At 38.8% G+C, this 15,061-nt stretch overlaps 1 protein-coding gene across 6 annotated transcripts in view; it reads right to left on the bottom strand.

Moving 5' to 3' along the window:
* Nucleotides 1-1,645, bottom strand: part of LOC109000898 — an 85,884-nt gene extending 84,239 nt beyond the window's left edge. For 3 of the 6 annotated variants that reach the window (XM_035686605.1, XM_035686606.1, XM_035686608.1), the window contains exons 1-3: nucleotides 1,359-1,645; nucleotides 755-899; nucleotides 350-427 (exon numbers count right to left, since the gene is read on the bottom strand). In XM_035686605.1, the coding sequence (XP_035542498.1) occupies nucleotides 350-427; nucleotides 755-851 (175 nt within the window). In that variant the 5' untranslated portion in view covers nucleotides 852-899; nucleotides 1,359-1,645. The remainder of the gene's footprint in view (nucleotides 1-349; nucleotides 428-754; nucleotides 900-1,358) is intronic. The other 3 variants (XM_035686601.1, XM_035686603.1, XM_035686602.1) reach the window with 3 other exon arrangements.
* Nucleotides 1,646-15,061: the final 13,416 nt, after the last annotated feature.

The following is a 15,061-nucleotide window of genomic DNA, read 5'->3' as shown; positions in this document are numbered from 1 at the left end:
CAATCCTCATCTTTTCAAAATGATTTTTTTTACAGGTATGCCAATGCAACAAACATCATTGCTCAATAACTTTATAATTCCTAACATATCAATATCAAGAAAGAATAAAGTGCAAGATTCCAGCACCACTGTTTGACACACAAAAATTACCAAGAAATATTGCACAAGTGTTTTTGATGCTTATATAACTTTAATGACAAGTAAAAATGGCAATACATCATCCACGCAGCAATCTTCTGCGTGAAACATGCAAAACCAACTTTTTTCGTTAAAAGGGACAAAGTTCATGAGAAACTCCAGTTTGCAATTTCAAAAAAAATAAATTCGTTGTAAGAGGATGTCACAATACCTTGCTTTAAAGCAAATGGCAACTGCAGATAATCAAAGGCTTCAAGAATAAGCTCTACATTCTCCAACAATACTTCCTCTACACGACAACATGAAATTGACTTCTAATATCAGTGGATCAACACTTGATAACAACAATGTTTCAGGTGATGAGATACTACAAAAGTTTAGATTTGAATAGGAGATTTCATTGAAAACTGTAATTTTTCTTCCTGCAACCAAATTCTCATTCCCCTCCCACTTCAAGTAATCTCGATTGAGTATAATTTTGCCCATGAAACCTTCAAAGAAACTTCCACAAAGATCCTACATCATTGTTAGTGAGGACTACGCCATAGACACCAAAAACCAAATACCCGTATTTATAGTAATTTAAGAAACATGAAACAAAGAAAGAAATCATTACCGTTCCACAGGGTGATTTTAAGCTGTTCTTTCTGAATATCTTTGACGTATCGGCCAAGATATCCCAAGAGTAGTTGCCGAACAAGTCCCTCAAGCATTTCCCCTCTTATATGTCTCTCTCTCGCTTCCTCTTCCTCTTCCTCTATCTGATAATACTAATATCAGCATTGATAATAATGATAATAATACTAATTATTGTTATTATAACATAAATGATACACCAGAACAGATTTGGAACTTGCAAACAAGAAGGGAGAAAAGCAAATACGCACACAGATGGGCTGAATTGCTGGAAGAGACATCATAGAGGTGCCCATAGAGAGAGATATACCAAATCAAAAAGATAAGTATTTTTTTTATTAGAACCTATCAATGCGGAGGCGGGGGTGGGTTTTGACATGAAACTTCCCCACATCCGCATTGGGCAGATAATAAAATCCACCCACGTCTTCGCCTCCGCAGTGGACGGATAAATCCGGCAGGCGGATAATTGTACATATCCGCCCGCCATATAATATTTCTTTTATTTTGCTCCGAATCCCCCGCAAAAATGCTTAGTAACCGAAATTTAGATCCCAAACAAACAAAAATCAGCAAAAACTCACATACTAAAAAATGCGAAACTGCGTTGAGAAATCAAATAAATCTGGGAGATGAGAGAAGAGTCGCCTATGGAGTACTTGTTCGGCGGCGGCGAAGAATACCGTGGGTCGGCGGTGCGGCGGTGAAGAGTTTGCTGTGGGTTCACTGGCAGGGGGCAAGGCTTATGCCAGGAGTTTTCTTGAACGAGACGAGGTTTCGAGAATCGATACTGTAACGATGAGAGAAAAAATATACAGGGTTAAACAAATCATTAGCCAGTAGCATGCAGTATGTTTAGAAACGATGCAAATTTTTTACACTGTTTGAACAAGGAGATAACAAAATTTAAAGAAACCTACAAAATGTAAAGAAGGTTTCTTTAAAAAAGAATGTGTCGTACGGGAGTATGTTAGAGCATTGGCTTAGTTAGCACTGTCGATCCAGGCCGGAATTTTTCCCGACTCCGTCCAGAACCCAAAAAATCAGATTCTAATTTCAGGTTCTAGCCCAAATCAAAACAAATTCAGAATCTGGATTGCACCAACACGGTCCAGGTATGGGTTAGGGACTTGAGTACAGGATTTAAACTCGGTACCTGGGTCTTTTTAAAAAAAAATCCCGTGTGATTTGCCCCTGACTCGCTTCTCTCTCTCGTTGCACTGCAACAAAAGTAGAAACCCTAAGTCCCTAGCCGCCGCCATCATGACCTCGCCGTCGCATCTCTGTCGCCATAGACATTTGCCTCTAGGTCGTTGTTCCGGTACTCTCTCTCTCTCTCTCTCTCGCTCGCTCTCTCACTCTCTCTCTCTCTCTTTCTCTCTCTCTCTCTCTCTCACACACTTAATTCGAAGAAACCCTAACCTCACTCCCTCTGTGTCGACAAAGAAACGCTAGCCTCCCTCAATGCCAACAAAGAAACCCTAGCCTTCCCCCTTAGTGCCGATCAAAGAAATCTCGTCATCCTCGTGACCCCATCATTGTAGTTGCCGACTCGCCTCATCCTCTGACCTAAGGTTTGTTCTCTGCAATTTAGGTCCATTTTATTCCGATTTGGGTCTATTTTATTACTTTGGAATGACGACGATGAAATGTTAAGGTTTGTGTAGCTTTTGTTCATGTAAGATCTGGGTTTTTTTGTTATTTTGCTAGTAAAATGGCTTAGATAACGCGCTCTTTTTACAGAAAATTACAATTTCTCATTTGGTCTTAGGTCTTTTTAATGGCTACTGCTAAGAGAGTTAACAAGTTAATTAGATGTTTATAGCCTTAGCTATTCTTAACATAAATGTAGTTTTTCGTCTTGATATTTTGCTAGATCTACTATTTTTTCTGGTCTTGGCTTGCTTTCTGTATTTGGATTTTTGTTCTCTCTGTTGATTTTGAGTTTATTTTGATGTGAATGTTTGAATGGAGTAATCTTTGTATAGTATTTTTATGGGTTAGATTGTCCCTATTGTGAAATTTCTTTTTCATATTGTCCCTATTCTCAATATTTTTAATGTTATTTTTCATCAGTTTTGTGGTTCAAACTCACAAATATAATTTTAGTTGTCATCAGATTTGATGGTTGACATGTTTCCATCTTTTTCCTTTATTTCTTAAGGCTACTTTAATGGCAGTGTGTTCTCAGTCTAAGTTACAATATTGATTTGGGTTTATAGTATATGGTGGTAGATCCATTGAATAGAGTCAAACTCTGTTCCTGATGGTGGTTTTTGATAATTTTTTTTATAGCTTTTTGTTTGATTCCATAAAAGGGCATTTTATAAAAGTACAATATTTTTCAAACTCACCTTAAATATTTTATGGAATAAAATTGAAGAAAAAAGAAGAGATGCAGATGGTCCCAGATATTCTAAGAAACCATCATAATCTTCATGATCATCAACACCAGCATCACCAAAACCAAATGAACAAATAACGCAGTGGAATCATTTCAACATGAATTTAAGTTGCATTTAGTTCAACATGAGTTATACAAGTTTATTGCTTATTGCTTGAATTATACTATTTGTTGAAATAATATACTGTTTTTCTTTTTGTTTTTTATTTGGCAGGATTTAATATTGCTAGGAAAGGAGATTTCAGGCCTTCACTCAATACAGCAAAAGTTTATGTTTAATCAATGAAGGGAAGATTGTGATGCTGATTTTGTAACTTATTTCTTGTAATTTTGTGTTTGGTAATGTAATTTATAAAACCAATAGTATAATATGTAGTGGATTGCATTGTAATGCATGCATAGATGAATATATTTGTTTTTTTGTTTTACATGCATTTAGTATTTTTAGAACACAAATACTATTCATTTCATGAACTTGATTTCTTAGAAAAAAAATTTAATAAAATAAAGGCTTTTACAAAAAAAAAAAAGAACCCGAATCCACCCGGGTTCCGGGCTGGGTCTGACTCGGGCCAACCCAGTCTGAATTCCAGCCTGGGTGTGAAACTCGGGTCCAGGTCTAGGTATACCCGGGTTGCAACCCAGATGAACACCCATAAACCTAGTCATGGTCAAAATCAAAATTTAACTAAAACTATAATTTTTGGCTAAACTCAAAGCTATTCAAGATTTGTGTTCATATTGGACTCTACATCCTAAAATTAAAATAATAATATAATATTATATATTTTAATAATATTTTTTTTCATATTTTGCAAATACACTCCAATGTTAATTAATGTCCATATTTTGTAATATTTATTTTAACAATGCTAAATATTAATTAACATAAATGGAAGGGGTTGAGACCAATAGCAATGTACAACCTCGACATTGAGCTGCTTGTGTTTTGACAGGCTTAAAGGATAAATACCCTTTTCACTTTCTCTTACAAATATTCCACACACAAGTTTGGACAACAAATTTTACCCCAACTGCATTGTTCATTTTTAAATACTGAAAGAGGTTGTGACCGATAGAACAACATACACTCAATCCCATAGAAAGGGGCAAGATACAAGACTAAAATCAAACCCAAAAAAGGGAAAGACATAAGACTAAAATCAAAACCAAAAATACAAACAGTCAAACACCAAAACAATCTTCAAGGAAACCCTCTTCAATAGAAGATTTTCATCCTACACACAAATTTCAAAACCAATTCAAGCACAAAGAAACAATATGAACAAGCACATTTTTTCCAGCCTACACACGTATGCACAAGCACATATTTCCAGCCTACACACAGATTTCCAGATTTACAGCCTACACATAGATTTGCAGTATCCAAACGATACACCAACAATCCCACAATCTAAATACAAAACAATATCTGAAAGATAATCCAAACTGTCTAGCCATGAGCCCACAAACCAAATACAAAACAAGTTTGGAAATTAAATCCAAACCATACACCAACAGCCCCACAATCTAAATACAAAACAATATCTGAAATTAAATGCAAACTATCCAACAATGTTCCCACAATCCAAATACAAAACAAGTTTGGAAATTAAGTCCAAACCATACACCAGCAACCCCACAAGCCAAATACAAAACAAAGTCTGAAATTAAATCTAAACCATATCAGTATATCATCCATTTCCAGCTGCCACAGTTCAAAACACTTACCAAAACTCAATGTTAGACCAAAAATAGATCTCATTGATGCCCAGCCACATGTGTCTCCATAACATATGGCTGGGAAGCCACTAAAATCGCTAATATCAATTAACTAATATATCATATGATGAATAATGCTATTATATGTTGATACATACTATACTATCTACACATAATTAAATTAATTAGGTAATTTTTTTTAAGATGCCTAATTTACATATTAGCATGGAGAATCTATGGACAATGAAATTATTTAATATTGATTAACCATATATAAAATATTAAAATTTTAATATAGGCCATTATAATTTATGAATACAAAGTTAGTAATTTAGTAACTATTAACATCATAAATTGTTAAATATAGCTATAATTAATTATTTTTTTATTAAGTTAGTTACATAAACCACATCAAATAGCTCACTTAATTTTAATTTTACTAATTTAATTAATTTTTTGTATTAATTTTTCTATCAAAAAAAGGAAAAAGAGGAAAAAAAATATTCATGGACCGAATCGGACTGATTGGATTGGCCGCCAACGGTCCAGTCTTGTCTATAGGGGTAATCGGTCCGGTCTGGTCCGAAAATGATGGACTGACCCCCCCAGAACTGGACCGATTACACCCCTAGTTATAGCAAGAGCATTATTTCTTGCTGACTTAAGCATTAGAGGCATTCCCCACTAGGTTCCCCAAGTTTTTCATTTCTTCTTGCAGGTCATTGAGGCGCATAATAGACATACTAGGAACTTGTAAGTTATTAGTGAAGTGCTTTTCAGATGCCTGCAACTATGTGTTTTCATACAATTTGTGACCAAGAAGCAACCGCAATGGAGAGGAGGTTTCACAGCAATGGAATAAAGACTAAATAAGATGACCGTGGAGATGGAGGCCTTGCAAAGGGAGAATAAAGCCTTAAAGTAAAGGGAGCGAGACATGAAGAGAGCATAGACCAAGATCGTAGCAAATAACTCGACAAGGAGTCTCAAAGCAAAGGAGGGTCGAGTCCAAGGGACCAAGAAAAAAAGAAAAGGATTCATAACAGCCTACGCGATCTCATGGACAAGTATGAACAATGTCATAGCAAGTGGGAATGTCATCATTGGTCGATAACTTGCTTAATGGCACCAATATGTTGTACAGTGCAACAATCATGGCAGTGCCCATCTCCCTAAAACTTGAAGTTCCATAGATCGACCTCTATGATGAGTCTAAGGACCCAATCAAGCATTTGGAAACTTTAAAGTTCTGTGAGAGATTGCATGATGAGCCTTCCTGTTAATCCTCAAAGGCATGTCGATAGGGTGGTTCGAGAATTTGTAGCTAGGCTCTATTACTAGTTTCAAAGAGCTCAACAAGTAGTTCATAACGCAGTTCATTGCCAATAGGCATAGAAGACGGTCGGCCACATAGCTTCCACTGTGAAACAGTGGGAGAATGAAAGCTTGAAAGCATACTTGATGTGGTTTAACAAGGAGCACCTAACGACAGACGACTGGCGTGGTTTGGATTCGAAGATCACTTCAGAACATTTCAACTCTTCCCAACAAACTCTCTCCAAACTTTTTATTTGTTTTCATATAGGACAAAATAGCTTATATTGCTTTTTACTTTTCTATGCAACTAGTATAACAAATGCAAATGAAGACTCACGCGTTCACCCAGCCCTCCTTCACACGGGTGTAAAATAAAAAATTATTTTATATATAATAATCAAAATTATTATTTAACGATTTTGGAAACAATTTAAAAATAATTTTTAAAACAATTTTTTGTAATCAATTTGTATTTAATATTTTACAAACAAATTCCGTTAGAAAAAAAATATTGTAATCCAGAAAATATTATTATAAAATATATTATAAAAAATAAAAAATTGGGTAGATAATTTATAAATTATTATTACTTAAGGAATAAATATATTTATAAATAAAACAAATTTATTAAAAACACAATGCAATAATTTGTGGGACTCACATCTATCTTATCTCTAAAAAGTTAAAACCATCTCAACTCACTTCCAATCCAAAAACCATCTCACCTCAACTCATCTCAATAATTTCACTACTATTCACAACCCATCTCAACTCATCTCAACTCATCTTCGAATCCAAACGACTCCTAAGATGAGAAAATAACACTAGTGGCGCTTTTAGGAGAGATTTGGCTCGGAATTCTTTATATGGCAGAGTTGGCGAGGAAGGTGCCATTAACTTTTCAAGAATTTATGGATAGGGTGGACACTTTATCATTGCATAGACACGCTTAGAGCATTGATCACGTGAAAAGCCAAAGTAGAAGAGGCAAACAAGAAGGCAAAAGAGGCGAGCAATGATAGCAAAGGAAAGGAGGCAAAATACAAGGTGAAGAATATCCATTACGAGAAGAGGAAGGACTAAAGCTCTCATTCTCGCGGTCAAGCCTATGATGGCTCATTCAAATATGAATGTGCAAGGGAATGAGGAGTCATGGACATGATGGAACAACTGACGCGACTCTGACAATCGAGGAACCGATTGCTCTATGCTTACCACAGAATGGGGGGCATAGAATTGAGGACTGTCGCAACCTCAAACATAGGATAAAGGTCATGCAAGAAAATGGGGAGGTAGACCAACTCTGTGCTGAACACAAGCCACCACTAATGCAAACAGCTAGAAAACGATAGGATAGATCGGTAGGGCAACATAAGAGTGAGAGCTTGAGTAGGGCAAGAACACAATAAGGGAGCATGACCCCCGCCACATCCCTGCCAGATCGAATCAGCCTCTCGGGGAGATTAGAACTAGAGTAAAGGGTTCACCGAGTGCGGCGCATCATCTTTAGTGAGAAAAGCTCACGCTATGAGGGCAAGTTATGAAGAATTGTTTTTGTCGACAAACCATCGAAGCAAACTGAAATTGGGAAGACTAATCCCATAACTTTTGGTGACAAAAGACTACGAAGGTGTTTGGTAGCCACATAATGACACATTGTTAGTGACCCTACTAGTCACGAATTACATTATCTAAAGGATCTTAATCGACAACGGAAGCTCAACAGACAACCTATTTTTGGATATATTTCTAAATATGGGCATTGAGCAAGATAGATTATGCCCATCCCCCACACCGTTGAAGGGATTCTAGGAAGAGACGGGGAAACTGTAAGAGCTATCACATTGCCGTCATTGCAGGAGCAGTGCCCTGCATGATTACAACAATGACAATTTTTTTTTTGTTAAAGCCCATCTGTCATACAACAACATCATTGGTCGTCCAACTCTGAACAAGGGTGAGGATCGTCACCTTAAGTTACCACTTGAAGATGAAGTTTCCAGACGTAGGTGTCGAGGAAGTTCTCTACTAGCAAGTATTGGCATGGGGTATGGACGTTCGGGCCACTAAAGAATCAGAAATCGAAGAAGTGATCCCTCCAAAATCAGAACACATCGAGTAAGGAATAGAGGTGTGGGATGAGAGAATCTAAAGCAAGGAAAGGTAGTTGAGCACCTGGAGCTTTTGACTTTGTATCTAGACTAACTGGATGCAACTGCATGGATAAGGACTTGAATGACGCTGGAGCTTAGAGAGCAAATTAAACTGCTCCTTATTGAGCATAGATATATATTTGCATGGAGCCATGAGGACATGTCTGGCATAGATGCAAAAGTGATGTGACACCACGTCTGCGTCGACTTAGAGGCCAAAAACGTATGGTAGAAGCGAAGAAGCTTTAGTGCTGAGAAGTACATAGTATTATGGAGGAGGTGGAACGCCTTTTGGAGGCAGGGTTTATTCGAGAGGTCTATTACCCAAAATGGCTTTCAAATATCGTGTTGGTGAAGAAGTCGAACGACAAATGGCAGATGTGTATAGATTTTACCAACCTGAACAAGGCATGGCCAAATGATAACTTTCCCTACCACAGATTGACATCATATTGGACTCAACAACAAATCACCGGATGCTAAGTTTTATAGATGCCTATTCTAGCTACAACTAGATAAAAGACATCTTTTATAACTGATAGGGGCTCTATTGCTACCAAGTAATGTCGTTCGACCTAAAGAATACGGGGGCGACGTATTAGAGGCTAGTGAAATGCATGTTCAAATAGTAGATTGGATAGAAAATGGAGGTCTATGAAGATGACTTATTGGTTAAGAGCAAATAGGTAGACCCTCACATAGCATACATGCGAGAAGATTTCACTATATTGCAAAAGTATAAGATGAAACTCAACCCAGCCAAATGTGCTTTCAGTTTGGGGTCGGGAAAATGCCTAAGGTTCATGGTGTTGGACTGAGAAATCGAAGCCAATTCATAAAAGATCAAGGTGAAAATGGAGATAAAGCCCCTGCAAAGTTTTAAAAAAGTACAAAAGATGGCACGCTATATAGCAACACTAAACATGTTCGTGTCAAGATCAATGGATAGGTACTTGCCGTTCTTTCGGGTGCTACGAAAGGCATAAAATTGGAATGATGAATACAAAAAGGTGTTCGAGTAGATGAAGGCATATCTATCCAACCCTTCCCTCTTAAGCCAAGCCAAACAAGGGACCATGTACGTGTATTTATTAGTTACACTGGAGATAGTGAGTGCCACAATGGTCAGGGAAGAAGAGAGTGAGTAGAGGCTAGTGTATTACACGAGTTGGGTAAGAAGAGCAAAAATGTGCTACCCACGAATGGAATTTTTGGCGTTCTCCCTAGTGGTGCTAGTGCATCGGCTAAGGCCCTACTTCAAGCCCATGTAGTGAAGGTGCCAACCGAAGCCCCCTTGAAGAAAGTCACACATAGATCTGACACTGCGACCAGGTAGCCGTCAACATACACCTGCCTATGGCTCTACCTTGTAACTGAAAGAGGCATGGAAATTCATTACATCATGAAACTAGCATTTGAAACAACCAATAACAAATCGGGATATGAAGCATTGTTGGCAGGACTCGCTTGGCAGAAGTGCTGGGAACAAAGGAAGTTGGCGTATATGCTGATTCCCAATTAGTGGTGAGCCAGATGACAGGGAGTACTTGGTGAAGGGAGAAAGACTAAAAATGTACCTACAATGAGTATGGAAGTGCTGCGATCGACTCCAATACTTTGGAATCTAACAAAAACCAAGTGAAGAAAACTAGCGTGCGAAAAAACTTGCAGGAGTCGCCTCAGGAATGGAAGGCTCACTCCCCCCATGGGACATAACAACACATGTATTGGAGACCCCGTTAATTGGAAACAAGGTATCAATGATAAGAATGGTTATGTCGTACTAGGCATTAGATGTGGTGAGGTAACTAGCCATGGGAACTCCTGGACGAACAAATGGAAGCAAGGAATGTGAAATCCAGGGAAATGAGGTTTACCTTTATAGAGGAGGTGTTATATAAGATAGGATTCTCCACCCCACTCCTACATTGTATCGTTGTGGAGGAAGCATAATCTATGATGGTAGAAATACATGATCAAGTATGCGAAAACCACTCCGGCAACAGATCCCACAAGGTTTTTATTTGTGTAGTAGTTTACGTTGTCTAATCCCCCTTAGGGGGATGGCTGCCATGGTTTATATCCCGAAGTAGTCCTATGGCCCCAATTAAATGATATTGTGCCTCACATCCCACCAAAAGATTTAACCACAATAGCATCTCCATGACCTTTCACATAGTAGGGAATCGATATTGTAGGTTTCATGCCGCCAAGAAAGGGAGGAGTCAAGTTCACAATGGTCGCCATCAAATACTTCATGAAGTGGGTAGAAGTGAAGGAGTTGGTGGTGATTACAATGCCAACATCATAATGTTTCTCTGGAGGCTCATCGTGTGTTGATTCGGCATTCCACGATCACTAATCTCAAACAACAAACGATAGCTTGACTATTACTAGTGTAGAAATTGGTGCGTTGAGCTGGGAATCGAAGTAAAATATTCCTCCCCTGGCAACCCTCAGGCTAACGAACAAGTAGAGGCGATAAACAAGACCGTGTTCCGCATAGTGAGGAATAAGCTTGCGGACTAAAAATAAGAGTGGAATGAAGAGCTCCTAGGGGTGCTATGAGCATACAAAACCACCATGAGAACCTTAGCTAGGGAAACCCCGTTTGTAATGACCTACGACAATCAGACAATGATACCATTGGAGATTGGCATGCCAAGTTATCGGGCACAAGAGTACTGTGAAAAGCTAAATGACAGAGGCTTGGTAGGAAACCTTGATCTGTTGAAGGAAAATAGGGAAGAGGTGGGAGTGGCAACTTATAGGAAAATAACTGCATAATACTTCTACAAGAAAGTCAAGCACTGAACATTCAAAGTTGGAGACCTCGTGCTTGGGGAAGTCGGGACCATACATGATAGTAGCAAACTACAAGTCGTGCTCATACCTCCTAGAAGACATAAATGGGAAGAGTCTACCAAACCCATGGAATGCAGAGCACTTGAGGAAATATTTTGTCTAGTTAATTTCATGTAACTTAGACATGCAATAAAAGAGTTTTCTTGTGAGTATGCTACACTTTTTGCAAGTACTTTTTTTTCTATTCTTCTTCTTCTTCTTCTTTTTTTTTTTTTTTTTTTTTTTTTTTTTTTTTTTTTTTTTTTTTTTTTTTTTTTTTTTTCCAGCAAGAAAATTAATGCCCTCTGGGCAAGTGAATGAGTGTTAACAATGTACATGCGATCAAGGGTTAGCCTTCACACCAATTCATGATGACCAAAGGCTAACAATGTGTATTCTATCAGGGTTAGCCTTCAGAGTGTGAAAAACACCCATGTAACCAGGGTTAGCCTTCCTCCAATCAACGGTTGAGAAAATCTCTCTCTCACTTAGCACACCTAGTGTTAACAGCGCATATGTGATCGGGGTTAATACTTGAGCGAACATGGAAACCAAAAGCTAGTAATGTGCATGCTACAGGGGCTAGCCTTTGCCCAATCATCGGACGAGAAAATATTATGCTCACTCAACACACTGAGTGTTAATAATGTGCATGCAATCGTGGTTAACACTAGATCCAACTCGTGGTGACCAAAGGCTAACAACACCCATGCAACTAGGGTTAGACTTTTCCTAAGCAGGGGTTGAGAAAATCTCCCACTCATCTAGCACGCCTAGTGTCAACAATGCACATGCGATCGGAGTTAACACTCGTGCTAATTCATGGCAATCAAAGGCTAACAAGTATGTAATCGGAGTTGCCTTCGCCTAACCGAAGGTCAAAAAAATCTCCCGCTCACTTAACTCAACCTAATGTTAACAACGTACATGCAATCGAGGTTAACACTCGACTCTTTTGTGACAACCAAAGGCTAACCACGTGCATGCAACCGGGGTTAGCCATCGCCTCAACAACAACCGCATTGGCCAGTAGGGTAAACACGACAAGGAGTAAAGGACAAAAACAAAGTCGGCATCAAAATGAACAAACAATAGATAATCAAACACTGAAAGAATATGTATTCAATGTGGTAAGTCTTTTATGAGGAAAACCTAAAACGGAACATTACAAGTTACAAAATCGTCAATACAAAACAAAGCATAGTAAATTAGACACCAAAGGAATATGTACATGATGAGTAAGGTTGAAAGTAAAAACTGGTAAGCCAGTAAACCAGCCCGGACCGAATCAGACCAATGTATTCGGTTTGGTGTAAAACCGATTCGATCCAGTACCGGTTTCATTTTTTCAAAATCGGTTCCAAACTAGTCTGATTCCAATTTGAGTTTTTTTTACACTAGACCGGACCAGTTCATATATATTATTATTATTATATATAAATAATTTTTTATATGATCTATTTATATTATATATATTATAAGCTAAATTTATAATTAATATAACATGAAATTTTAAAAGCAGCAGCCCCTAGAGCTTCCTCTCCATTAGTAGTGATGGGCGAGGACTTACCTACTATGGAGGAAGTATGGGGCAAAACTTTCGGCAGCTCCAATTTTGGGCAACACATGCTCCGACTTTGACTTCACTAGAGTCGGAAGATTTAGATTCAGATTCAGATTCAGAGTCAAAGTTGCTTTGAAACTCAGAATCAGAGTTAGAGCCGATATAGGCTCCGACTTCGAAAATTTTCTCTTTTTGCATTTCAAACTTAGGTGTGTGGCGGTGGGAAGATTTTATTTTGGTGTATGGCAGTGATGTCAAATCCCCATCGAAGGGAGGTTTCAGGCAAGGGTGTATGGTAATGTCTTTCAGCATTCCAAACTTAGGTTGCAGGTTATTTTTTAAAAAATTTTATAAGTTAGTTGCTTAATGTATCGTGTTCCTCGTTCGGTACCATCAAAAGTCCTTTCATTTTACTCTTTTCCCTCTACCAGCTTGGCCTCCACTATCCTTTCAATGATCTTCATCAACAAACAAATAAATACACTTCTTCATCTCAAATCCCCCAATTACAATATTTCTACTCTAAATCCCTCTATCTCTCTCTATCTTCTTTCCCATCGTTCTCTATTTCCCTTTATACTTTTTCTCTCTTCTGCTTCTTTTCTTTATATTTCCTTATTTTCCACTAGTATTTTGTTTTATTTTTCCATAGAGAGGACTACGAAAAGAAAATGAGCCAGTGAGATGCCATCACCAGAATTGTGCATCTCTTCCACTGCACACCATTGTGAGTTGACCACTTTAAGGAAGCCCAATTTCGACTAGAGTTCCGATCTCCAACTTCGACTTCGGAGCTCCAATTGGAGTCAAAGTTAGAGCTCAATTTGGTCAGAGTTGGGCTTTCTGACTCTATTAGAGTCAGAGCTCAGCTTAGAAGGAAGCCCTTGGAACTTCCTCACCAAGAGTAGTGATGGGCGAGGATTCACCCACAGGAGAAGTGGCCACCTCCGTATCAATCTCAAGAGTTTCCCCACCAACAATGGCTTGTTATGATAAAGGTGAGTTAACATCAACCCCAACATCCTTTGCCACAATCTCAGGAGTGGCGGGAGCAGGCTTCTCCCCGCCAACCTCAAACACTTCAACGAATTCACTCGCCATCGAAGAGGAGGACAAAGACTCAAACCTTTCGTATAAGACCTTAGGAAATGAGCCCAGGAAGACATTAGGAATTGAGTCAAAAAATGAAAAGTCCAACAGGATTGGAGTCCAAGTCTTGGGCTCATTGGTTGATCATATCTGTGAGGTGATTAGGATGCAATAGTGGAGGGGAACGTTGAGTTTCTTGACGAATGCTGGACAAAAGGGCAGTTGGTGGTTGAGGACGCTCTATGGCCCTCTCTAGGCTAGCGAGGTCGCGATAGGTACTTGACCCATCACGGACTCCATCACCTTCAATATATGACCTCTTTTCTTTGGGGTTTGACTAAGTAATAGTAGCCCTCTGATGCCCAAGGGAAAAGTCTAGGACCCATCGAACCTTGCATCTGGCGGCCTACAACTTGCACCCAATCTGGTGACACTAAGAAATGTTCAATGTTCTCTTGGGTGAGGATCATGTAAGAGTTTGGGTTTTCCCTAACCTATGAATAAATGAGACCCAAACGCTCCATCTCTCCCTTGGTGGGAGCAACTTCATGATCACGACTATCGAGAACACGATGCCACGAGGCCTTCACTGGAAGCTTACGATGGTCGGCCTCCCTCACCAATGGGAAGCTCCCATCTAGCTCCAAAAACACATAAGAATTTTCTTTCCTAGTTTTTGACTTGAGAACAATGGGATTCCAAATGCACAACTGTATAGCTAATCCTTGAGCGAAAGCTACACTGGTTCCCATCATGTCGTCTAATGCGATGGATGTGAAATAATTAGCAAGAAATTGTGTCAGAGTTTTCCTCTCCAGCAACTTTTAAGGCATGACTTCAGACGATGCAACATGATAACATGATCTTCATGCATTAGGCAAGAGCAGGGGCATGAGCCATGTTTAAAAAGTCCAAAAAGTTTCAAATTGGGTGACATAAGGGGAGTATTAGCCCATCAGAAACATGTTGATATAGAGTTAGACATGCTTAGCAACCCCCTAAGAATCGACAATGCCATTGAGAGAATCGGGAAGAGTCATCCTCACCGATTCAGGTATAATGTTTCAATCCCTTACAAAGTCCAACTCCACCTGAGTAGTGATGGCGGTCCAATGACTTCCCTCAAAGGTGACAGGTCGAGAAGAGTGTTCAAGAAGGCATGAAGAATATGAAGGTAAGACACTTAGAGCAAGA

This window comes from Juglans regia, chromosome 16 (genome assembly GCF_001411555.2).
Source record: "Juglans regia cultivar Chandler chromosome 16, Walnut 2.0, whole genome shotgun sequence".
Lineage (NCBI taxonomy): Eukaryota > Viridiplantae > Streptophyta > Magnoliopsida > Fagales > Juglandaceae > Juglans > Juglans regia.
Note: the sequence above shows the minus strand (reverse complement) of the source record. Positions and strands in the feature narration are given on the sequence as shown.